Here is a 24,784-nt window from a genome sequence, read left to right on the forward strand (position 1 = left end):
CGTTTGTCAGGGCTGTGGGAATCAGCACGATGGGGAAACTCTCCAGAAGTGCCCAAAGAGCCCAAATTCTGCTGACATGCACAGGCGCCCTCCACAGCACGTTCACAACCAACCAACCAACCAAAAACGGAAGAGATAAATAGAGCAGTTTACACCTTCCACACCTATGGTTTCCAACCCCTTTATTTCCCCTGGGAAAACATCACATTACTGGATTGCAATTGGCTTTTTGTTGAAGGTTGTTTTTGGTGATGCTGGAAGTACTTAATTACAACCCAGAAGAAAGCAGAAAGCCAGCTGAGCGCTGGGGAAGGAGAGGAGAGGATTTTCACAACAAACATGGTGCTGGTGGGTGAGGTGAAGGGCTCTCTCCATTGCAGAGAACCTCACATCCCCACAGAATAAGTAAATAAAATTCAGCTCATGTCTCGATAGCATCAGACGATGTCACCTGGCTTAGCCAGTTTAACACAAAAGGCATAGGGCTGTGCTGGAGCTGTGCTGCCAGGGCTGAGGATTTCATTGGTGAGGTGGTGCCTCCTGGGTAGTGGCTGCTACAAAGGTGGCAGAAACAAGGACCAAGAGGACAGGTGTTTCCCTGCCATTCCCTTCTTTCTAAAGCCCTGGTGCTGAGCCCACTGGTACCCAAATCCAAGCACAGTGACAAACACTGTGATCCCTGCAGAGCTGTCTGAATGATCCGCTGCTTTGACAACAGTCTTTTTAAACAGGTATGTTTGCTGAGATGCAGGGAAAAGCACTTGTGTGAAACGAATCTTCTGTAGAGATGGTGGCAGTGTGCTTGGTGCAGTCTTACCTGTTACAGAGCCATGTGGCACGCTGCAAAGAAACAGCAGGAGGAGGCTCACAGTTATTAATGCAGGTGTTAGTGTTCTTGAGTGGCTGTTCCTAAAGTCATTTGTGCCAGGCTACAGACAGGCAGCTGGGTTAGATATCCCTAACAGCAGCGAGGCACGGCAGGCTGGGTTTTGTGTCCTCTGTTAGCACAGCTTTTAGCAGTGCTGGCCAGGTTAGCAATACCCCAGGACCAACAATGGTAATCATAACAGCAAACAGTGGCAGATATCCTGTGCAATATCCCAGGCAATAAAGGATGAGATTAACTTGAAAAGTCTTTGTAAAGGACGATGATATGAAGTAAAGCAATGGAGAGGAAAAAAAAAAAAAAAAAGAACCTGGGGCTCTCGTATCAAGTATGTAATTGAAGAATAACATTCTCTGCTACCCAAGTTCAATCATGCTGTCTAGGAAACAAATGTGGGTGGTTTGAAAGCAACGGCTTCACCTGCTGTCCACAGCGGGATGTGGAAGTCTGCGTGGATCGGTGGCCGGAGCACAGAGCTGGGCTGGGGAAAGGCACCCAGAGAGCAGGCCTGGGGTTGGTGAGTGCTGGTGGTGAGGGGACAGAGAGCATCACCTCCCACCTGTGCCCGGGAAATCGTGCGGCTGTCTGCCCTGGTCTTGCTAGAAGCAGAAATTTTGAGGAACCTGCTCCAAACTGGAGACACAGGGCTGAGAAGGTGGGAGGCAACGGGCTACAGCTTGGCACATTTGTTTGAGGCATCTATCCTACATAGGAGAGGTTTCCTCCTCACCTAACCTGAAGACAACAGCAAGTATGAATGGAACAGCATGGAAAAAGCAATTCCTGGAGCTCCACCTTGCTGCCTGCAACAGTTACTTGCTGCTAAGCAAGGACTGAGTCTTCTCTGTTTACCGGTAACATCCTATAGCAATGAAAATCAGCTTCAGGAGGTAGTGCAAGCCTATGGAAATCCTCAAAGGAAAGAGGCTTCAGAAAGATTGGTGGAAAGCACTACCACTGAATGTCAACACAGCCCCATTTGATCAAGCGCGGGCTTTCCCAGAATCATAGAATGGCTTGGACTGGAAGGGACCCTAAAGCCCATCCAGCTCCAACCCCCTGCCGTGGGCAGGGCTGCCACCCACTGAATCAGGCTGCACAGAGCCCCATCAAACCTGGCTTTGAATGCCTCCAGGGTGCTTTGTCCTTCTACTGCACTGGACATAACCAGTGTCCCTTTTGTGCTGCAACATCCCTTCATAGTTTGTATGTTTCCAGTGCATTTTCTCACGTATAGAGTCATTTTCTTAAAACGGGGGCTGACTGGGCTTGCTGTTTCTATTGAAGCTGCTGGTGGTGTTTCTCCAGGAGAGTCCACCAGTCTGAGCAAAGGGCAGGGCAATCACCTGGCCTTCTGTAGTTTTCTTTCAGAGTTGTCTCTTTGCAAGGTTAGAGATGGGGAGGCTGTTTCTGGCACTAAATGCACAGAGCGGGTGGCTGATAAGATGATTAGCTCAACAAAACAGAAAGCTTGTGATAAAATGAAATTATTTCCAAAAAGTGAGAATCACAGACTCATTAAGGTTGGAAAAGACGTCTAAGATCATCACATCCAACCTTCAACCCATCCCCCCCATGCCCACTAAACACATCCCTCAGTGCCACATCTCCACATTCCTTGAATACCTCCAGGGACGGTGACTCCAGCACCTCCCTGGGCAGCCTGTGCCACTGCCTGACGGCTCTTTCTGTGAAGAAATAATACTCAACCTGGTAACCAGCCTTACAATCTTACCTGATAATACAACAAAGAAATGAATTTCAGTGCAGGCAGGATCAGACCCTTGTGCATGAAGGATCTCTCTACAGTACATGGAGACGCTAAAAAGATCTTGTTTAAACAAGAAACAACTTGAAACAGAATGAAGAAATCTAAAGAGAGAGAGAAAAAAGCCAATTAACCCTCTTTGACTTCTGGTGCTTAACCTCAAGCAGCTTTCTTTTAGATCCCTTGGGGGGTTCATCTGTAAAATGCTCCAGTTTACAAGTGGGTTTAACTACAACATGCTGCTTTTCAACCCGAGGCAGACAGGGACAGATCCAATTGACACCTGCTTCAGACAACAAATGGGACACAAAAGATGAAACTCGTTTCAAAGGGTCTATTTGTTTGTCTCTTGTCATGGATTAAACCAGGGGGCCGCTATTTCAGATTGGATTCTGCTTTCATTCCAGTCAATGGAAAAAAAAAATAATCCTATTTGTGTGGATAGGATAATGCAAAGCTGGCCCTTGGCAAGGAGAAGTGCTGGTTGTTGCCGAAGCTTTACTGACAGTTCTGCAGTGAGCGACGACACAGTACTTCTGAAATGCGCGATTTGCATGCCAGATGTTTGAAATATGAATATTCACACTTGTAGAACTTAAAACAGAACGATGAAAGTTTACTGAAAAACAAGTGGGAATACAAGAATTTTGGTAAGAATGCGGAGTACCACAGTGCTTTTTAAAAATAGGTCTTCAGTTATTTGATTCAAGTCTAACTCAATTTAGAAAATTCTTCCTGTCTAAAGCAATTTCTGTATGGGGGGCGGGGGAAGAACAGAGAAAAATTGCAGAAATTATGCCTTTTTGAAACACAAACCAAACGAGGAAAAAAAAAAAACAAAAAAAAACCAAACCAAAGCCTGCTTCATTGCCAGCAGCTTCATTAATGGACATAACGAGATGCTGAAGCACTCTAAATCAGCAGTGAGTTCCACCACCCCCTGCACACAGCGTGCCGGCTCCAGGCACGTGCACCCCAATGAACTGTGTGCTGTTGGTTGCCCAATAGGAAAGGAAATAATAGGAAAAAAGCCCGACACGAACATTTTGGCAGCTCCTTGCTTCAAAGAGAACAGAACTTCTGCCTGCATTCTGTGCACTGTGACAGCCTGCTTCCAACGCGTGCACGCAAAGTAGGCGGCGCGCACAGGGGAGCGCTAACTCGGAATTTCCTGCCTCCTCCAACAGCGTTAACATTCCATTAACAAATAATTCTGGGTTAAACATTACTTTGTAGTATGCGTTTACCCAAATACTTTAAGTTGGATTTCTGAGGCTAAAGGACGCGTGGCTTTGTGTCACATCAACTGTTCTGGTTTGGAAGCGGTGCACCCTCTCTGCCGGTAGAGACCATGCACACCACACACACACGTTCTGATTTGCAGGAGCAAGCAGTGCTGGTATGGAGCCCCTTTTGCTGACAATCTCACCTTCTTTAGGGCTTTCATTGATTTAACTGTTTCAGTCGTACCTTTAATTGGAACAGGAATTCTAGGCACAAAGCAGGCACAGGACATAAGAGGGCTGTAAGTCTGGGTCATCCCAGGCTGCTGGTACAGGTGTGATTGGAGAGATCAGATCTGGAGAGATGAACTGGACGCGTGTGGAACCAAATGCCGCAGATCGCTGGTGTGTTGGATGACCCAAATGGTAGTAATGGCTAAAGGTACTGAACCTGAAACCCTCAGGAATCCCAAACAAATTCACCTGTGTTATACAGTTGCCTAATTATTAGTTGCCTTATTAGTTGCCTAATAAGTTAATTTGAAGTAGAAAGCATTTAGGATCGTGGGAAAAAAAAAATCATTATGTAGATGTTTAAATTGTTCTGCTATGTCGCATTCTTGCAGTGGTCTTTACAATTAAGCACAGCGGCTGTGATTCTGCCTTTAACAAACTGATGGCGATACTCTTGGAAGCAGCTGGACTACAAACAGTTCTGCTTCCCAGAGTGCGGCGGTTCCATATCTAATGACATCTACTTATTGCAGATGTCATTACCAAGTAAAATAATTGATTTGGTCGCTAAGGAAATAGAGCACTTGAAGCATAACATGACAAGAGATAGGATACCTCTGCGGTCCACTGGCATTCTTCAGCTGTTTCAGCAGAATAACAGACAAAGCCTTGCAGACACAGCCTTGCAGAAGAACTCTCACTGGCGATTATTTATGAACTAAGCATGGTAGAAAGAACAACATTTTACCAACGGCCGAAAACTGCTTAAAAAGTAACAATCCAGAACCATCAGGATAATGCACACACTTGCACATACATCAATTAGACTTCAGTATGGAGCAAGGCTCTGGGGTGCCACACCTATTCACTACTTGGGAAGAAGCTGAGAAGCGATGTGTTAAATTTGGCAGATAAAATAAAACCAATACAACTAAAAGTGAAAGGAAAATGAGAGCAAATTCCCTTCCAAACAGAGAATGCAGCAGTGACGGAATGCAGATAGAAGAATGTAGGAGAAATGACATAGCAAAGTAAGCCTGTGTGTTGCCCTGCACTAAGGGAACTCTACCAGCCTGGGTCCCACTGAGAACAGCTGAGAGCTGTCTGTGGAAGAGTGCTCAGGCGAAAAGGCTGTGATGTACAGAGAAAAAATTATGCTGAAATCTCCCTTCTCAATGATGTCGGTACTTGGAGCTCAGGATGCAGTCATCTCAAGACTAATTAAAAAAATAAACTAGTGATGGGAATGGAAGGATCCTCATTTTACTTAATTATCTAGGGCAAGGAGAAAACATCCCTTTCATCCAAGGGTTGCATAATTGTCCATTATGGGCTGAAGTTTGGCTTCTTTAAAACAAGTGACAATACTCATACGGAATTACATGGAAGAAGGATGTGACCCATAAGGGTTCAGACCTTTTGAAGCATCCGATCTGTTGATCATTGACTAAAAGATCGTGGGAAAAACAGTTCATGGTTTTCAGTGTCTGATAAGCCTCTCTACACTCCAACACTATCAAACAAAACCAAACCAACCCCCCAAAAAAGCCTCAGAACACACACACACAAAATGTATCCACATGTATATAACAAAATGAGAGTATGAGAAATCCAGAAGCAATCAGCACTCAAAAGACTGGTCAAGGTTATCGTTACAAACAGAGAAACCAGTCTTAAGAAACCAGTGATAGCCTGTGTTAGGCTGCTGAACTGGATTTCAAATTAAATTTTATCCAGAATGATTTTTTTAAGCTTATTTTTAGCTTCAACCATGTGAGAAGCACATGGCTCCATAAATACATTTCCCTCAGGAGTAAGTTAATGGGGAGGGGTGTGTGGGAGGAAACAACCTAAATAATTCATTTAAACTTACTAACTGCATGAAGAATTTTATGGCTTCATGTCTTAAACATCAGTCATAAAAGTGTGATTGACTTTCATAGTAACGTGCATACAAGTACCAACAGTGCGTGGGACAGCAGACTGATGGAAGGATTCACACAGGCTCCTAGTAGCCTGCAGCATCCATGGGCCCTTCGCAAAGCTGAAAGAGAGGGAAATGATTTGCAAGAACGTTTCGATGCTGCTGTGGTAGGCTCTGGCTCTGAAATGCTCCACAGAAGGACTTGTCTTTTCCTCTGTTCACTCAGGGAGGCTTTGGGAGGGTCAGGTCATGTGAAACCTTCCAGCAACCACTCTGGAAAACTGTTCATAAGAAAAAAAGGAAAGGATAGAACAGTCATTAGCTAATGATCATGTATTTCCAGCATATATGAAAGGAGGGAGCCACTGAGTACACTAAACATATTTGCCCTTCCTGTCAAAGAGGGACATGAAGAAGGACTTGTGTGACATAAAGTGACTCTATTTTCCTGGCTACATTCTACAGATCCTACAAAAAAAGCAATGTTTCTTCTACAAACCTCTCCTCTGGGTGATGACAAAGGTCTTGTGCAGTTGGACAAAATCATGTCCTCGGTCTGCAAATATTTCACTTAGGTTGTACTCCCTAGATTTAAAAAAAAAAAAAAGAAGAAGAAGGAAAAAGAGAGAGAAGTGGGGTTTGCTTATTCTGGTTCTTTTCCAAGTGGTCATAGGCCAGCAGCTTGTGGCCTGCAGCTCCCTCAGTCTGCAGGTTGACAAGCAAATTCACACCCAGTAGGAGAACAGACCCTCAGGACTTCGCCGCTGCTGTGAGAGTGGCCTTTTTGACATATTGTTAAGACATTATAAGCACCAACTTGCTGTTGCGATGGTGGATTTGTCTCCCAGTCTGGAGGGGAGCCCTCTGAGGGGTCCTCAGGACCATCCTCTGCGCTGACGAGGGGCCAAAAGCACATCAACATCTCTTTGGCTTTGGGAGATGTATTTATTTTCATTGCACTGGATGGGATGCGCAAAGGTTTTTAACTCATTTTTTATGATTGCTGTGTAACGCACCTTGGATTTCCTCTCATAGATGATGCATGTGAAGGTTAAAGTAAATGCGGTCACTGTGAAATGCAGAAAAGGGATCCTATTAGCTAAAATGGCAATGAGCTCTATTTTTTGGTTTGCTGCAGTCTGGACTTCATCTCCCCCAGTGAATATGTCCATGTTTATATCTGACTACAAACTTGTTTTTTTTCTTAAACTCTACAGAGAAGTTTATCTTTGGTTACTTCTACTGTGGACTACTGGCTTTGCCTCTTTTCAACCTACAGATCAAAGACATTATATAAAAACAGTGCAATTATGACTAAGATAAACACTTTAAACTCTGTTGCTGTGATTTCATCCAGATTTTTTTTCTAGGTTTGTATTAACACTCAAGTGACTCAATCAGCATTGGTAGCAATAAAACACACATTATAATCCCCCGCTGATCCATCATTTTCATTTGTACCAAGAAGACTTAAGTGGTGCAGCTTGCATTTTGTTTCCTTTTTCTAGCCTCTGTCAAAAGTACATGCCCTTCTGCAACGTACACGTGATACTTAGAAATCAAAAGAACAGCTAATGAATTGCATCCCACCTCCTCATGTGGAAAATGGATCTAAACTAGCATCTAAAACACAATGTGTTTGCTTTAAATAGCCAAACGCAGAGGGACCAGAGAGATCTGTGGGGAATTTTTGGCATCATGTGAAGATTTTTTCAGCCCTCGAATCCCCCACCCTTGAATTCTGTGGTGGGTTAGTAGGGAAAGGATATAAAATTGAGGAATTTTTTTTAAAGGCCTTTCTCTTTGTTTTCTATTCTCCTTGGCTCCGCTCTTATATTTTAATACCGTACAACAGTAAGGAACAAGGAGGGTCATTCAAAAATATTTTTAATCTGTTATTAAAAACAGAACTGCCTTTTTCTGCTGCTGGACCACATTTACCTACGGCGTCCTAAAATGGCTAAAAGGGCTGCAACCATCCCTTCTTCTTAAAGCTTTTGAGGGGTGCCAACCCAAACCTGAATGGATGCAGGCGGTGGAGAATGGCAGTCCTACACTCAGTTTCTACATGCTGCTGACCACTTTGGTGTCAAGGCACTTCCCAGGGGTCCAAAATTCGATACCAGCACCGCTTTCCTCTGAACAAACGAGATGCTTTGCTTTGGCCTGGCCTTCTCCACTTACCACTCTTTCATTAAGGCATATTTAACTTTAATTCACCATGGTAGGATGGTAGCATGAATTTAAGGGCTTTGGTGAATGAAGAGGGGATTGCTCATGTATTAATAGCTATGAAGTGCTGCAGTAGCAAGAGAGGGAGCGAATGCTTGGTCCCTGTTGTGATATGACTTCGTTCTCTTGTTTCTAAGACTACATTACATGAATGTTCAGACGTTTTTGTGGTCATACATGTATTGCACTTCTAGATTTAGTTTTACTGCATTAGGAGAATGTAAATGCCTGAAGGAGCTCCTGGACAGAAACAGAAGGGTATAGGGAATATGAGGATTTAGAACACAAGATGTAATTCAGAAGTATCAAGACTGGTTCAGCCTGTTCCAGTAAAGGTGGTGGAATGCCTACATTTGTTTTTTCTTTCTCCCCATGCTGTACGTTCTTGGCATCTATAGCCATTTGCACAGATCAGCAATAAAGCCTCCAAACAATGAAATGACAGTTTTCTTCCACCTGTGAGGATTTCTATTGCTTGACTATTTTGTAAAGGATAATGTGGTTCTCAACTCCCCATCTCCAACTTCTATGCCATTGGCAAGATGTCAAACTTCTACACAACAGAAGTCAAAGTCACTGGTTTAACTTCTTGAGAATAAGCAGATAATCCAAGTGTCCTGCTTACACATACTGCCCCAGCTACTGGGAACTGAATTGCTGATGTTATCTCATATATAATGCAGAATGCAACACGGAGCTACTAGGAACAGTAATATCTATTAGCAGTCATATATAAAAGCTAGTAAACAAGAATTAAGTATAAAAGTTAGAGGCAGATCATTATAAGAGGAGAATTTTGCTGTGTTTCTTCACAAAAACAAACAAACAAAAACACAGCAGTATAAAAAGAATGGTAATGGTAATTTGGCTTGTGTAATGCATGAAGATCTGCCTGAGATTCTCTGTTACTACTTTTGACCTTGGGGAAAAAAAAAAAACAACACAGCAGTCTCAGATGATTGGAGAGAAAAAAAACCACAAATCATTAAGAAGAGCAAACTGACACAAACCATTCTCATTAGAGCCTACGTGTCCTAGATTGTGCTCTTCAACATAGTTACAATGAAATAATTTTTTTTCTCAAAAAGAATGGGGAAAAGATTACTTCAATAAATACCATAAATCTCCCAAAATAGCTTCTTGTCCTGGATTATCTCAGGGCAAATGTCCAGCAGAAATTACAGCAACATCACAGATATGCAGAGTGAGTATCTAAGACCAGTCAAAGTATCTATTATTGCTCGTTTTTATCTTTCTCTAAAGGGAAGGAAGCTATGTTTGACCTCTAAGGAAGGTCAACAACTTAATTATTGTACTCAAGACAAAGCTACTCTGTGCACAGGAAATGAAAGCTGAAGAGATGTGCCGTGAAAAGAAAGACACTTTCCTCTCTTAAATAAACGAGACCTGCATAATTCTATATTGTTTTCATCCTGTTCAAGACTTGTGGCTGGATGCTAAGTGATGTGCATTGGGAAAAACAGGGAACCCAGGAGCCTTCCTGCATTTGCAACACAAGTGTTGAAGTAGACAGTTAAAAAACATATCTGTATGGAGAGAGCTGTCATAACTGTTCTTTTGTTAATATGTCAAATCCTACCTGTGCTAAATCCCCATAAGTGAAGTTGGCCAATCTTCATTTTGACAGCTTGCCTGCTTGGTGATGACCCAACAGGATGATGTTGAGAGCACGCTGGTGACTTCCAGCTCACTTGGTGTCTTCAGAAATCAGGAAGAACTCAGGAGCTTCTATTTAAAAAAAAGCAAATGGAAAATCTGTAAGGCAGAGGACCTGTGGAAAAATCTCCAGAGGACATGCAATGAGAGGATTAATCCTCTTTCACAAGAGAAATGACCTTAGCTTGCACAGATAACCTGAATTCTGACATTTTTTACCATTTGAATACCTGACAAATTCTTTCATATATAAAAGGAAGAACAACATGAGCAGCTCAGTCTTGATGAGTTTACGAGTTTCAAGAAAACAACGATCTTTCCAATCCAAGATCACCATTTAGCCAAAAGATCTTCAGTGGTATTTTGAACTTTTTGTTTGCCACGCAGCCTTCTCTTACAACTGGCAGAACTGCCATGAAACTGGACTCCTTGCCAGGCAGTTGGTGTGATAACCGGCAATGTTCACAATCACAGGGGCTTCCCTTCACATAAAGCATCCCAGTGGAAAACCCTTAAGTTCCAAGTTCAAAAAGGATAATTTCTCCTGTTGGGAAAATGGGAAAACTCTCTAAAGCAGGCAGATTTTTCACTAAAGTCTCCACAGTGGCTGAGAAGTGAACAGTCTGGCTAACAAGAATGACCAACTATACAAATCTAACAGAAATGTTTTAGGATGGCTGGGATTGGATTTACATATGTATGTCTGCATGTACGTACAAAGCCCAGAGCCTATATGTGGGCCAAGGCTTTCACAGTCACTGCTACTAGGATGCAACCTATCATTTGTAGTCTTTGTTCACCGACACATGACCTTGTATTTTGCTGTTTTAAAACACACGTTCAAAGGGGGCTAGTTTATCAAGTGATGCAGTTTGCCTTGCAGACCTGACCTGCCTTGTTTATTTACCACCAGAGTATATCTGCAGCTTTCCCAGCAGACTATTTATTTTTTCTTTCAAATCCTTGATAACAATGGTGAATGGCCCAGGGACAAGAACAAACCATTGCAGAACCTTGATAAAAATACCCTCCTGATACATTTCTGTCCTGGTATATCAGTTCAGACATTTAATATCTCCTACACTGTGGGTAGTGACATTTTAGGATAATTTTGTACAAGTACAAAACTATACAGGATCAAAACTGTAATGACTGGTGTCATTATGTCAACATCTCTTTAACTAAATGTTGATTGTTTTGCACATCCGATTTTCTTACAATTGTCTCAGAACTGATGTAAGGTTAAGTGGCCTATCTGTCTGGGCAGGCTGGGAAAAGGGGATCACCTCCTTTGTCCTTTTAAAATAATGAAACATTTGTTCACTTCAAGGTCTCTGGAATTTCCCCAGTACCTTATGAAATCGGGCTCAACAAGAGATGTTGATATAGAATATGGCCTGCTATAAGCAAGAGAAAAAAAACCAACTTGGCCTTAAGGCTTGGAAACAATTCTGTAACTCTTAGTTTCAACCAGATCAGTGTGGAAATGGATAGTACTTGTTCTTGTGGGTTAGCAATTGGTCCTGGTTTTGATTCTGATGTATTCGGCTCCCTTAAAACAACACTGAATTTCTGCAATTTATATCCATCTAAAATCTCCAATGTCAAATTACTGAGTTGCGCTGACTCCAGCAGCATGATGATGTGGCATTACCTGGCTTCCACCTGTTACAGTAAATTTCCTGTGTTTGCACTAGAGTGGGCCCCAGCTTGCAAATATCAGCAGAACTTGCCTGAAGTGCAGGTTTTTATGAGGCTGCCTGAAGTAGGCAGTTTCACCTGGTTTTGGGTTTCATTAGGAAAGCTTTGCTCCAGTTACAGCTATTTTTAAGGGTAACAGCGCATCACCACACCTCTTTACAAATGGAAAAAAAACCTGTTCATCCTTCAGGAGAACATCACTGCACAGAGACATCAGTGGGAGACCATCTGACAGCAGATGTGCTTTTCTAAATTGTTTTTGCTTGATCTAATTTTGAAAGCTCAGAGTTTTTGCTTCTTCCCCTACCACACTGAATGAATCAACTCCTTCGCTCTCCCGTATTTTCAGGCTGTGCATATGTAGAGCCATTTCTGTAGGACAGTGGATTTGCTCTGAAGACACAGAGTGCTCTCTGAAGGCCTGACAGGTAAGCAGATGGCAAAGAAAAATTGTTGCTGGATACCAGTGGGTAGCAGTCAGAGGATACAGCCCTGAGGAAAAGTAAGAAGTCTGCCCTGAAGTACAAGTAACTATGTCCAGTTGATATTTCTCCCAAGAACACTGGTGAGAAATCTATTAAATTGAAAGTTTTGTCTTTTAACAATAAAGACATCTGAAATCAGATCCTTAACTCTGGAGGAAAAAGGGTACTTGAACACTGATGATATATTAGGAGAAATCCTGCAAGAGAGAAAGCTCTTTGATTAAAGATCTGTCTTTAAGAGACTTCCCATAGAGCCTTCCCTCATGCTTCTGAACAAAGACATAGCTAGAGATCCATCTTGTCTTATTTTTTTCCTCACAGTATATCGTATCTATTTGCTTAGGACATTATTTTCCTTTCATCAGGAAGGATGGTTTTCACAGATACACTATTTATATGGGTGCAGGGTCAATCTTTGTGCCTTTTCTTCCACCCCTACTCGTAACAGAAAGAAAAGAAAACTGCATAAAAACAGAATAGCTTTCACCACTACTTTTAGGGCTGATCAAAGGTCAGCATTTCTGTTTCAAGAATAACTCCCACTTTCAACACCACAGAGGTAGAACTGGTCTTTATTCTTCATTAAATATCTAGTGGGCAAGACTCCCTGCTGAAGTGCATTAGGGTAAGTGGCTACTGAGCTCAGATAGAAAGAACTCAGTTCACACTATGATTTCTTACAGTTCTTGTGAACTCTGAAGGCTAGTTTCCCCAGATAAAGCTGCAAATACACTTGCAGAGATGGATTTCCTAAGATAAAGAGGTAGCACCAGGTCCACGTTTTGCAGTTTCATGCCTATTTCTTTAAACACTTACTGAGGAAGTCAAAGTCCTTAACTATTTGATGCCTTTTTGTAAATCACAGAGCAATTCTGTTCAGTGACTATTCTGTGGCATTATAAAATTGACCAAAAAGTTTGGCCAAGATTATTCAGCCTCCACCTGGAGAAGGCTCTGGGAAGACCTGAGAGTAGCCTTTCAGTATCTAAAGGGGGGCTGTAAGAAAGAAGGGGAGAGACTCTATAGCAGAGCCTGTTGTGATAGGACAAGGGGAAGGAGCTTCAAAGTAAAAGAGGGGAGATTTAGATTGGATATAAGAAAGAAGTTTTTACAATAAGGGTGGTGAGGCACTGGAACAGGTTGCCCAGAGATGTGGTAGATGCCCCGTTCTCAGAAACATCCAAGGTCAGGCTGGACGGGGCTCTGAGCAACCTGATCTAGTGGAGGTGTCCTTATTCATTGCAGGGGGTTGGACTAGATGGCCTTTAAGGGTCCCTTCCAACTTAAATGATTCTATAATGGTTTGGAGAGGGATGGATGACTCCAGCTATAGGCTCTGAGTCTTAAGGTTTGTTAGTGATTCATTTATGGCCTATAAAGTTCCTTCTGCTCCTTACATGGTGTTGCAGGACATACGCTACATTTACTTAGGATTTTTCATTATGTCCCTCAAGTTTGTAACAAAGATTGTGCTGAACAGTGGCACATTAGTTCAAGCAGTTCCCTCAGGTTCTTGACATTTTTGCAAAGACTTTACCCAACACAAATTTGAAAGCATTAGCTGCAGTGCACAAAAAGTGCAATTCAAGAGTAGCCAGACAGAGATAGCTAGCCTCTCTTTTCAAAATGACAGCAATGGAATCCCAGCTGTGCTTTCCTGCAGGCCAGTTATTCAGGTCAGGAGAAGGCCCCACCTGTAATAACTCCATTCTTCATCCACTTTTACTTTAACCACATCCCTCCCTTCTCCAGCCTAGCTGAGTGTCTGCTTTTAACAAAATGTGCTGGCTCCCTCTTTTTGTATTAACTCTACAGACCTTATACTTTTAATTATTTATTTTTTTAAAGGAAATCTGTGAAGAATATTTTTTGTCTCCATTAATAAGAAAAGATAGCGTTAACTGTAATCTTAGTGCATTGGTTGCCAGAAAAGTTTCCTTCTGAATTCTAAAAAGACACCAAAAGTCAGTGTGTTTCACTGACACAGCACTGACAGTAGAGCGCTTTCAAAGCTGTGCTTCTTGTGCTTCTTGTTTGCAGAAAGTGGCTAACTCTGGCCATGCACACATAGGCAAATACATCCATTTCTGCCTGTAACTTGTGTCTTGGGCTGCAGCAAACAAGCACAGCAATTTATACCAGACACTGGAGAATATGAATATTTTCTTTACTACTCAGCTCCAGGAAAGGATAATTACTGTAAGCAAAACCAGATGAAAATCTGAGAATATTTTATGATCCACTTTCATTATAAAAAATCTCTATTAGCCTTAGAACAATGGGGCCAAATTCACACTCAGGGTAACATCACTGACATCAGTAGAACACTAGAATTAATTTAGCCCATGGGATCTACTTGAAGATATAACATACTGGCACAGGGATGACAGCCAAATTCTGTGGAGAAAAATCTTTCTATACTGACTAATTTAGCATAAAAAAGACAGCACAGCTGTACAAGCAGTAATCCAGTGGGCTGGATCTTCAACTGCAACTCTGCTTATGTCTGTGCAATAAAGCTGAGTTCTAACTACCTGAGACTCTGGCCAGATGCCTTTTCCAGACCAAAAGGGAGATCACAGAATAAATATTAATTGGCACCGGAATTATGCTCGTGTGACATTCAGACAAACAAAGAGAAGGATAGTGGGAGGCAGAATTTAAGAGGAACCAAGTAGCCAAAGATCTAAATGAAATGCCGACAACCCTTCCTAATCCTTACTGATCCTGTCTTCTCTGCCTCTCTCCCATCAAGCAGTCTCCTGAGCCACAGTAAGCTGCTCAGAGAATCAACCAGAAAAGCAGAAGGCTTTCTTTTTCTTTTTTCTTTTTTTTTTTGCTGTTTCTGTCGTCATTTATTTATTTTTAAACTGAAAATCCTTGTCCGTATCAGTGATGACATTTTAATGAATCCATCAATCACTACAAACTCCAAACTAGAATCCTACATAGAAGGGATCTATTTGTAATACGTGCCCTAAGCCCATACCTAACAAAATTAGTTCTCAGACAATGTAGGTCTTTCATTGCTGTCTCCATGGAATCGTAGACGATTAAGCTGGACAGGGCATCGTGGGTCCTCAAATCCAACCCCCTACACCTAGCATTGCTCTATCCCTGCGTTATTCGCCTGAGCGTGTTACCTAATCCTCTGCTGACTGATTGTGACCCACCTTACAACTTCTCTTCCACTGGCAAGTTTTCATTGTGCTTCGCCTAAGCAAGCTCTTGATCACCCTCACAAGTCTCTGGTTCCTTATATCAGTGTTTTTCAGGGTGTTCTGAGTGCTGTCTCCTCTTTCCTTAATTACTTCAGGTCTTTCCAACATTGCCTTTTGCTTTTTCTTTACTCATTTGCCCTGTATTTCTCAGTGCTGCAGGTCCCATTTCAAGGGCAAGCCAGCAAGGGCTGCCCACGACCTCTGCCACCAGACTGGGATAGCTGCTGCAATATGCAGAAAATTCCCCAGGCTCCTGTATCACAACTCGATTCTTTGCTTCTCTTTTTATGGCTAACAGACCTGTTACAATCTGCTTTCCTTACCCTCGCACCATTTCTCTTAGGTTGATATTTGGCAATTCTCACTTTGTCTCTCTGCTTATTTACTGCAGGATTGCTTTTCTCTGCTGCTCTGCCATTTATATTTATTAATGCCTTATAGCATTTGAGCTTCTTATACTCTTGGTGAGAGGCTTACTTAATCAGCTGGGTCAAGTGGAGCCAGGAGTTGGACTTGATGATCCTTATGGGTCCCTTCCAACTCCGGATATTCTGTCATTCTATGATTCTAAGAGCATTCTCCCTACCAACTCCTCTTCCTCAGGACTCCCTGCAGCTATGCTGCTGAGATGCAAATCCCCAAAATCAATTTTGACTTAGAGGGGCCTTGAACTGACTCCATACTCAAAATTTCTAAGATCTTCATTGGTTTAGTTTTGGCTGCTGGTGACTTAAATTTATGTAGACGTGCTGCAACTTTGGACAAATCCAAAGGCAACTATCCCTGCTGCCTTCAGAAATAGCAAGGAAAGCAGCTGCTGCTCCCTCATGGTGATCAATATCACCCCTCTTCTGAAAGCTACTATCATCTAAACTGTGCTGCTACCTTTGTGAATGGAGATGCTCCTATCTATGCTCTTAGTTAAGTCTAAGTGAGCCAAGGTAAGAAAGACTTACTCGTGAAAGTTTAGATGAAGCCATGCCTGCAGCCTGGTCCCGGTGTGATCACTCAGATGGGGAGACTATTGCAAAATGCAATTTCTAAAGCAAGCAGATAATCCTGAACTCAGTGATCTGTCTATTTGTCTCCAATCTTTCTTTCTTTCTTTCTTTCTTTTTTTTTACCTCCTGGGACAGTGTTCGCATTGACTACCTCTCCTGTCAAGACTGTCTGGGATAACGATGAAGCATTTTATCTTAGGTGGCCCCTCAGTTTTCAAAGAACAGAAAGAGACCACAACACTTACACTGTATGCAGTACAGGAATGAAGGCTTAGATGTTCTCACACAGCTAACCTCCTTCTGTGCTCACCATGGATGGCATCCTACAGTAAATCCGCCATTACAAAGTGAATGGCAATTTCAAACTTTTTAGAGAAAATTATCTTCTCACACTGGGACCAGTGGAGGATTAATACTTCTATTTCAGTGCACTTTTCTCTTTTGAGGACTGTCATCCCTTACTATATTTCATATCAAGTTTTTTTCTTTCCCTGTCGGTTAGATCAGACAGTACTCTCATGCCCACTTCCTGCTATTTTACACCTGAGAGGTACCTTTACTCACTGGAAGGCTGGTGTCACAAGCAGCCAAATGGAGACCACCTTCAGAGAAGTACCTGCTTCAGGTGTTTGCCTCTCAGTATTAAAACATCCTCAGATTTCCTTCACAGATCTATTTCTGAGAGCCTGTATCACTTTTCCTTCACTTATAATTTTCCACAAGAACTGGAAGAATTCAGTAGAAAAACTACTGGAGCATCTCTATCTTAAAGTACTGTCCTCTTCCCATTAGATTTATTCTTGACATGTTTCCATTTTGTCCTGAATGAAATACAGTCCTTGCTACCATCACCTTTACTTATTCTCTTTGCCACCTGTGCACATCTTACATTCCTAGCTATGGGAGAGAAGGCATCTCTCTGTCTTTCAGCTTGACATTGTTCCTCCCTTGTTCTAAGCAATTAAGAGACTTGTCCACAGTCACAGACACACAGGTCTCAGTGGTGTGGTGGGATCCCCTCTTCTCTTTTGCTTGTCTGAAAATCAATCTGTCTTCTTTTCTCCCTCATTCTGTCCTGTTGAGTCTCAATCCTGCTTGTCTCCACTGTCTTATTTTGTCTTAGGGGGATATTTTCCCTTCCTTTCTTCTTTGCTAGTGAAATGTTTTCCTTCTCCAGTCAAGCAAGTGTGTTGCTCTGCTTCATCTCTCCTGCAGTGGCCATTTCCATCCTCTCTCTTGTACTTGCATAGTCTTCTTCCATGGATGATTATTTTCACTTTTCTGTCCTCCAAGCCTTTTTCAGAAGGTGTTCTCTGGAGTTCTGCAGTCTCCTTGTGTCATTCCTCAGCCACAGCTTTGAACTCCTGCATGAATTTGAAATTATCTCCATCTGATTCTTGCATCTTTTCTCCATTACTGTGATAAAATTCTGTTCCATACCGAGTACGTTCCCTTGTGTGCCACACTGCATTGATATGTCACTGGGAGCTTCTGTAACCACCCATCATCTTTGTAAACTCTTTCCTCTTTTGACGATTTGAAATACTCCTTCCAAAGCGTCTAACAGAGTTAGGTACCAACATTTCACTGATATTTACTAGTTTCTAGATGCATGGGCCTATTATGCATAGTAGAGAAACAGAAGACTATCACGAGCTGTTAAGCAATAAAAATCCCTGCAACATGATCTGTTGTGGTTGAACATTTTAGTGAAATCCTGGATAGTCATTTGCAAAAAAGCTGACATGTGGGGTTTGGATTTAATCTCACATTTCCACTCAAACTGTGGCATTGTTTGAACACAACAGCTTTGGGATCCTGGCAAAAGAGTAAAACTGTCCGAGCTGTTCCACTCTGGTTTGAATTATCTCTCTTTTTATTTATTTATTTTCTGCTTTGAAGTCTGTGTACTTTAAAAATCAATGAACATCATATTAACAAGCAGACATTAATTACATTTTAACAAACTGGAAAGGCTTGGCTACAAATCTTTGTAAAGATAAATTCTCATTTTAAAAAGCCTCCTAGTCCAATTGGCACCACTGGGGCAAGACAAAAGGATCTGTTTTCCAGAATTTTTTTTCTATAATTTGTAATGAGTCCTCACCATTGTACCGTCTTGTAGATGAGGTTTGGTAAGCAGAGTACTTGTGTCTTTTACAAGATTAATGGAGAAATGAAAAGATCGCTCAGGTAATGACAACACTTAGCTCTTTGATAGCTCTTCTCATCAGTTGAACTTTGTTTTCTACAAATAAACCAGGATCACTACCACAGTTTTACAGAGAAAAAAAAGTGAGGCAAAGACCATTAATGCATCTCATCTACAGTTACTTAGTAGGGTGGAGATAGAACCAAATAGATTATTTTAGACTCAGCACAGAGATCTGGTCCATACATTGCACTGGTTGACTGAGAAGAGGAACCCTTAACATTCAGGCACTGGAATGTACAGTGGGAGACAGAGTTCAGATCCACATGTTCTGCAGATAGAGAAATGTCTAAAGTATGCATACATGGTCCGCAAATTATGAAAAATATCGTGCCTCTTCTGAGTGCTGTGGCTGCAAGCAGCTGTACCCTTAGCATTAGGGATTTTTCAGAAGCGGCTCCCATGTGAAAGTAGGATCCCCAGCAATGTGTACAACAGTTTCAGGACTGTGCAGAGAGCCAAGGCATCGCGAGGTTTGTGTGGCAACATGGGGAGAGTAGGACACATGGCATACTGGTGTCAGAGCAAGCTCCAGGAAACATACGGTGGAAGCTGTGCTTTTGTAACATTCCCATTGATTTCATCACTTCTGTGCTATTCCAGAACAGCTGCTGGAAAGGTCAGTAGATGAAGAACCCACTTCAGACAATAGGTTACCACCCGCAGCACAGCAAAAGCCAGCCTGTGCCAAGAGCCATTTACTCACTGCATTGCCTGGGACTGTAGAGGGCGTCATGCTGGATGCCAGTAGTCTCAGCAGCCCACTTCATGCTGTGCTCTCACCAGATAAAACAGACCTGCTGCTTGCTGTGCTGGGAGTAGAAATGGAGCTATGGTAGGTAAGGGCTACAAACATAATGAATAATGCTTAATGCTGTGCTGTAGCACGACAGATCAGCTCCAGAAACTGAAGGATACATGCAGTTCTGGCCTACCCACAGGGTAGAAGAGGCAAAGAATTTTCACAGAAAGTTCTTTGAGAAATGTTCAGTGGGGATGGTACAAAAGGAAGCCTCACCTGTCATGTCTAGCACTGTTGTTCCACAGTGACACATATAAAATTTCATCTGTTACTGCAAATACTTGACTTACCTTAAAAGGTCCAGATTTCATGGCAACATCTCCTGGTTGAGCTTGTTTCTCAGAAAGAAACTTATCTGCTGGAATAATCTACAGAGCACGTCCTTCTGTACCTGCAAAAAAGAGATCCACCTGCACCATTGGCCCCTCAGCAAGGATGCCCAGTGAGGGCATCACAACAGTCAAAGACTCTGCGTGATTATCACTAGCATCACCTCTGAACAATTTTCAGCACCAGTACTGTTCACTGCAGATGATGGCGCAAGCATCACTGTGAACCTGGTTACCCCTGCAGCTCAAGCTATTGAACTTGGGTCTATTGATAGTAATTAATACTTCTTGGTCTTCGTGTAGCATCTGGTAGGCGTGACTATCTATAAAATGTAAGAGAGTACTAAGCGTCAGGGACATCTGCTGTAGACTCAGTCTATTCTGCCTTCTCATCATGAACAACTTGGAGTCACACAAGGGGTGTAGCATCCCTCTTTGCCTGGCTCACTGTCACCATTCGAATATCAAAGACCAAGTTTTCCTCAAACCTGATTTAAAAAAATGTAAAACTCTTTCAACACTAACAGAAAAGAATTGTTTGCACGCACTTAAATCTGGGCTAAGACGCTGTTCTACCACGTCTCTCCAGATCATTTACCTCTCCGTTACCTTTCCATTTGACAAACGTGATGGATTTATCACTGCTCCCTTGCTATGTCCTGTCAGTGTGCCAAAAGAGATGCGCTCAACTCTTCGGTGGCTGCTGAGCATCCAGCCCGATTCAGACCCCGTGCTCTCATTCTGATGTTGCTGAATTCTTATTTTATGTGGTCAGTTGTGTGGTCATTTTGGGACTGTCCTGATGGGTCTGAATCTCCGTTTTACTAATGGAGAGAGTGAGAGTCTCATTAGTTTGTGACTGGCCTGCAGCAAGCACAACCAACATTGGATGTGTAAGTTGACGAGGGAAATATCAGGATCTGAGCTCCTTAGAAGATACCTGGAGGCTGGAATGTTCAGTTACCAATATTGGAATGGCATCTGCCATTTCTCAGCCTATAGTGTGGCTTCTTTAAAATCTGGTCCTGATCTGTGTTTTAATTTGAAGAACAATTAGACTTCAAGCACAGGTAGTAAGCAGATTATCATATATTAGATGATTGCTATTGCATTTCTAGGGAGGCTAGAAAATACATAAAGAAAACACCTTTAATGTAGGCTGTTTTTCCTACATTGTTGTTTTTCCCTGTCTCAGCAAGACAGGGAAATATGCAATGCTCCTTCAAGCAAACACGTTTTGGAAAAAAGAAGAAAAAGGGAAAGAAAATTCAAATCCTACCTTAAATAAATTGAATCGCATGTCATGGCCCTCTGCGAAGAGCAACAGCTGTGAAACAGTCTGGAGACATCAGTGTTCATATCAGTAATAGACGCAGGCAGCTCACCTCACACTGACAGGTCCCTCTTATGGTTGCTCCAGGTTTAAACTAACGGTATTGACTTCAAAGCAAGGTTTAACCTGATCTACACCTGCATGAGTAATAGGTCAAACCCACTCTTGGCTCAGCAGCTTGTACAGTTCAGATGTGGTGCAGCTGAGAAACTTAGCACCAGCAGTAGGAAACTTTTATGTGAAAATGAATGATTAAGGTCTGTGGAAGCTGATGAGGATACCAGGAAAATGAGGCAGAGAGGCAGTGCCTGCAGTCCAGTGATAACACACTTCAGCAGCTGCCAGTGTACTTTCCCTGAGACCTGGAGGCTGGAAACTTGCAGAAAAGAAAGAACAATGTAAAGAGGGAGAAGTGGGTAGGGGGAACCACCTTGACAAATAAGATAAGCTCAGGAAATGAAGGCTTTCTAAAAGATGAGGTGGGATAAATGTACAGGAAAGAGCAAACAACTCAGCTGCTTTGTCAAACAGACAACTGGAGTCTTCCCCTAGCATGAAGGCCAATCAAGATTTTAGGTGAGATAACAAGATGCTGGAATTGTGGTTTGCCAGCAAAAAGTTGGTGTATGCATACTTACATTTCCGCTGGGTTAAAATATGATGACTTGAGCAGTTTTTATTTATTGAAAATAGTTTTTCAAAACCCTCTAAAACAATTACAGAGAACTACATCTCCCAAGAACATGCATGCTTGAAGATGGAGCATATTGCAGGAAATGTGATCCTTATGCTAGATGTGCTAATTCCCTAATAAATACTCCACCAGTTTTTTCTTAAGCTAGCTAAAATAGGGTCTTCCAAGTGGTGATCAGCTCTAAATCTACTAAAACTGATGTAAATCTGGAAAATCTCCACTGAAATTACACTGGCGGAACAACCAGTGCCAGACCATAACTCAGCCTCATGGGGAAAAATCTAAGAGTCTGGAGTTCCTGGGGGCTGTATTATTGCACCAGCAGGGCAGGGATTTCTCCCAGAACGTTCCTCAAATCCAGGGATAGTCAGCCTGTACTTGCTCTAATGTGGAAGGGATGGAAGAAATCAGAAGAAAGCATATAATAAATCAACCAACAGTCTCTGAAAAATAGCTGTCCTGTCTCCTTAATGTGAGAGAGAGTAATGTTCTGAGGGCAGGAGGAATCCAGCCTTAGACAGAAAACATCCCCCTATAGGGGGACAAAAAGTGATCATTCTGTAGCTTAATCAATCTCAGGCCTCTCTTTGAGGAAAATAGCACGCTGCCTGCAACAGCATGTGTAATAATGCTGAAATATAAACTACGGCCAGACACCCCAAGATGGAAGGTCAGAAGTCAACTGAGGATCTGGCCGCAGATGTTCGGCAACGGAGATCAAAATGCAATCTATCACGCTCAGTACTTTTCCTTGAGGAACAGGTTGTGGAAATTTCTCAGCCCATCCCCTCTGCGGTAAGCGCACTCACCCTGCATGTAGCAAAGCTGTAAATCACAAATTACCGGGTGACTTAAAGACAAAGTCCACCTTTCCTAATTTCTCCCTGTCCCGTGTCTGAGCATTTCAATATCTATACAGTGAATTTGCCCTTATCCACAAACGCAGCTCCCTTGGACCTCTGCAATGCTTTTCAAGTCCATCTACCAGAGCTAAGAATCATATGACACCACTTAGTCCCACCCCAGCCCGTGATATATGTTTCCTAAAGCCAACATCTGATATCACGGAATGTGTTGTAATCAGTTCTTAAAGTTATAGCACCACTGGATTTTTATTAACTTGCATGACAACAACAACAAAAACCCAACAAAAAGTGGCCCCTCATAACCAATCAGCCTTGTTATATCCTGAAAGCAGCTTTAACAAGCAGAGAGTAATATAGTGTAATTGGTACTCCGCAATTTAATTGTACTGTTCTTAAATCTAATATTGCAGCTGTGGGTTAAGTTTACACCACAGCTTTCAAGAGAACATGAAAGTGTGGTACATCTGTGCAACAGAAACCTAAACATCTCTCATCTGATGTATTTACAATGACATTTGATAGTGTGGAATGGTTTGGAGTTCATTCTTAAAGCTGCAGAACCACTTTTCAACACCACAGAAAAGGGAAAAAGCTACAATCTCCCTCCAACTACCCAGCCCACACGAGGCTGATCTTCTGCTGCTGAAGGCGTTGCAGGGAAGCTGCAGACTATAACATTTCCTCCAAGTGTCTCTGAGCATTTGTCACTTGAGCAGCGGAAAGGAGAACAAGGACGTCTTCCTCTCAGATGACATAATCAATTATTTCAAAAATAAACCACTCAAAAAGCCTGCAGCTCGACAAGCAAAACAACCCTTGACACGCATAAACCAGACAAGAACACTTCTAGAAATGTTATGAAGTGGGTGACCTTAGCACAGTTAGGAATGGCGGAGCTCTCAATTTAACAGGTGGGAGAACTGCTCATGGTATCCTGAACGTCACATTCTGTACAACTAACAGCTTGGGCATTTTGTACTTGTTAGTGAATTTATTAAGCCCATAAGTAGTTCAGGAAACTTAGGAATGGGCCCATAAATGTCATCTGCAGTTTGTGAACAGCGAGTATCTGACTGTTTTGATCAAGGCTTTTACGGGAAAGTTAAATGGTTATTAAAATTATTTACTGCTGCTACATGAAAAGGGAGCAAGCCTGCTGAGGAGCTCTCGTCATGATAAGATGGGGAAGGCTGTGGGTCAAATGCATTAGAATAAAAGCATTTATTTATTTCTGAGCCCCAACTTTTGTATATGAGGCTTACAGTATATTGAAGTGGCAGAGAAAGGGTCTGTGGAGGAGAGGAGACATTCCCCTTTCCCTTAATCTGTTGTCAGAAATATCTGATGAGGTAACTTTTCTTGTTCTCATCATTAGCTGCCTTCTAACTTTTTTTTTGTCCCCGGAAAAAGGCACGATAGGGCAAATTAGTGAAGAGGTCACTTTCTGCTCTGTAGCAATCCACAGCGATGTCTCGATTTATGCTCTTCAGCAGACAGAATTCAATTTCACTGATGAAGCTCAGTTATATTGCCATACTACACTGGATCCATTTGTTTTTTAACCTTTATTCTTTCAGTCAAAATTAGGACTATCTGAAGCCTCTTCATAAAAAGGGGCCATAACAAAAGCTGTACGCTAGCAACATGATCAATGGATGCAGTCATTCTGCATAAAAATACCATAAGAAGAACAGATCTCCTGGGAGGCAAATCTGTATCAATATTTCAGTCTCTTAAATACAGAAATTTGATACAATAAAATGCAAAAACCAAGCTTTCCCTTCTTTCAATTAACTGAGAAACAAAAATTGTCCTTAGAAGGGAAGAAATGCATTCATATTTGGTTTTTGGGTTTTCCCCCCTTTCATAGCATCATAATGTTCTCTTCATGGGCGGAAAACTTAATCTTCAAATTCAAACCGAGTTTCTTCATACAGTTCAGGATGAGATGACTTGGAATACCGTGAATATTTCAGATGTAGAAAATCACCCAATTCATCCAGAGCATTCAAAACCTGTAAGAACCATCACACTGTGTCAGTTCTCTTGGGAAAAGATATGGAGATTGACTGTATTCAAATTTACAGCAGAAGAACAGGCCATAAAGCCATCACACAAAGAATATAAAGGGCAAATGTTGCTTTTAAGTTTCCCATAATGAATATTCAGCCACTGATGTACAACAGCATCCATAAA

At 42.1% G+C, this 24,784-nt stretch overlaps 1 protein-coding gene and 2 long non-coding RNA genes across 8 annotated transcripts in view; 1 reads left to right on the forward strand and 2 right to left on the reverse strand.

Annotated features, from left to right (window-relative positions):
- LOC107052858 overlaps window positions 1-24,784 on the forward strand; it is a 97,376-nt gene that overhangs the window by 65,997 nt on the left and 6,595 nt on the right. The window lies entirely within an intron of this gene.
- On the reverse strand, window positions 3,250-10,163 carry LOC121110390. The gene is made up of 2 exons (XR_005858757.1): window positions 9,868-10,163; window positions 3,250-6,316 (listed from the first exon to the last, which is right to left on the reverse strand). It is a non-coding gene; the product is annotated as an uncharacterized LOC121110390 (long non-coding RNA).
- SPTLC3 (serine palmitoyltransferase long chain base subunit 3) overlaps window positions 22,810-24,784 on the reverse strand; it is a 273,302-nt gene continuing 271,327 nt past the window's right edge. For all 6 annotated transcript variants that reach the window (XM_046939520.1, XM_046939517.1, XM_040698202.2 and 3 more), the window contains one exon: window positions 22,810-24,603. In XM_046939520.1, the coding sequence (XP_046795476.1) occupies window positions 24,490-24,603 (114 nt within the window). In that variant the 3' untranslated portion in view covers window positions 22,810-24,489. The remainder of the gene's footprint in view (window positions 24,604-24,784) is intronic.

Source organism: Gallus gallus, chromosome 3, assembly GCF_016699485.2.
Source record: "Gallus gallus isolate bGalGal1 chromosome 3, bGalGal1.mat.broiler.GRCg7b, whole genome shotgun sequence".
NCBI classification, from domain to species: domain Eukaryota; kingdom Metazoa; phylum Chordata; class Aves; order Galliformes; family Phasianidae; genus Gallus; species Gallus gallus.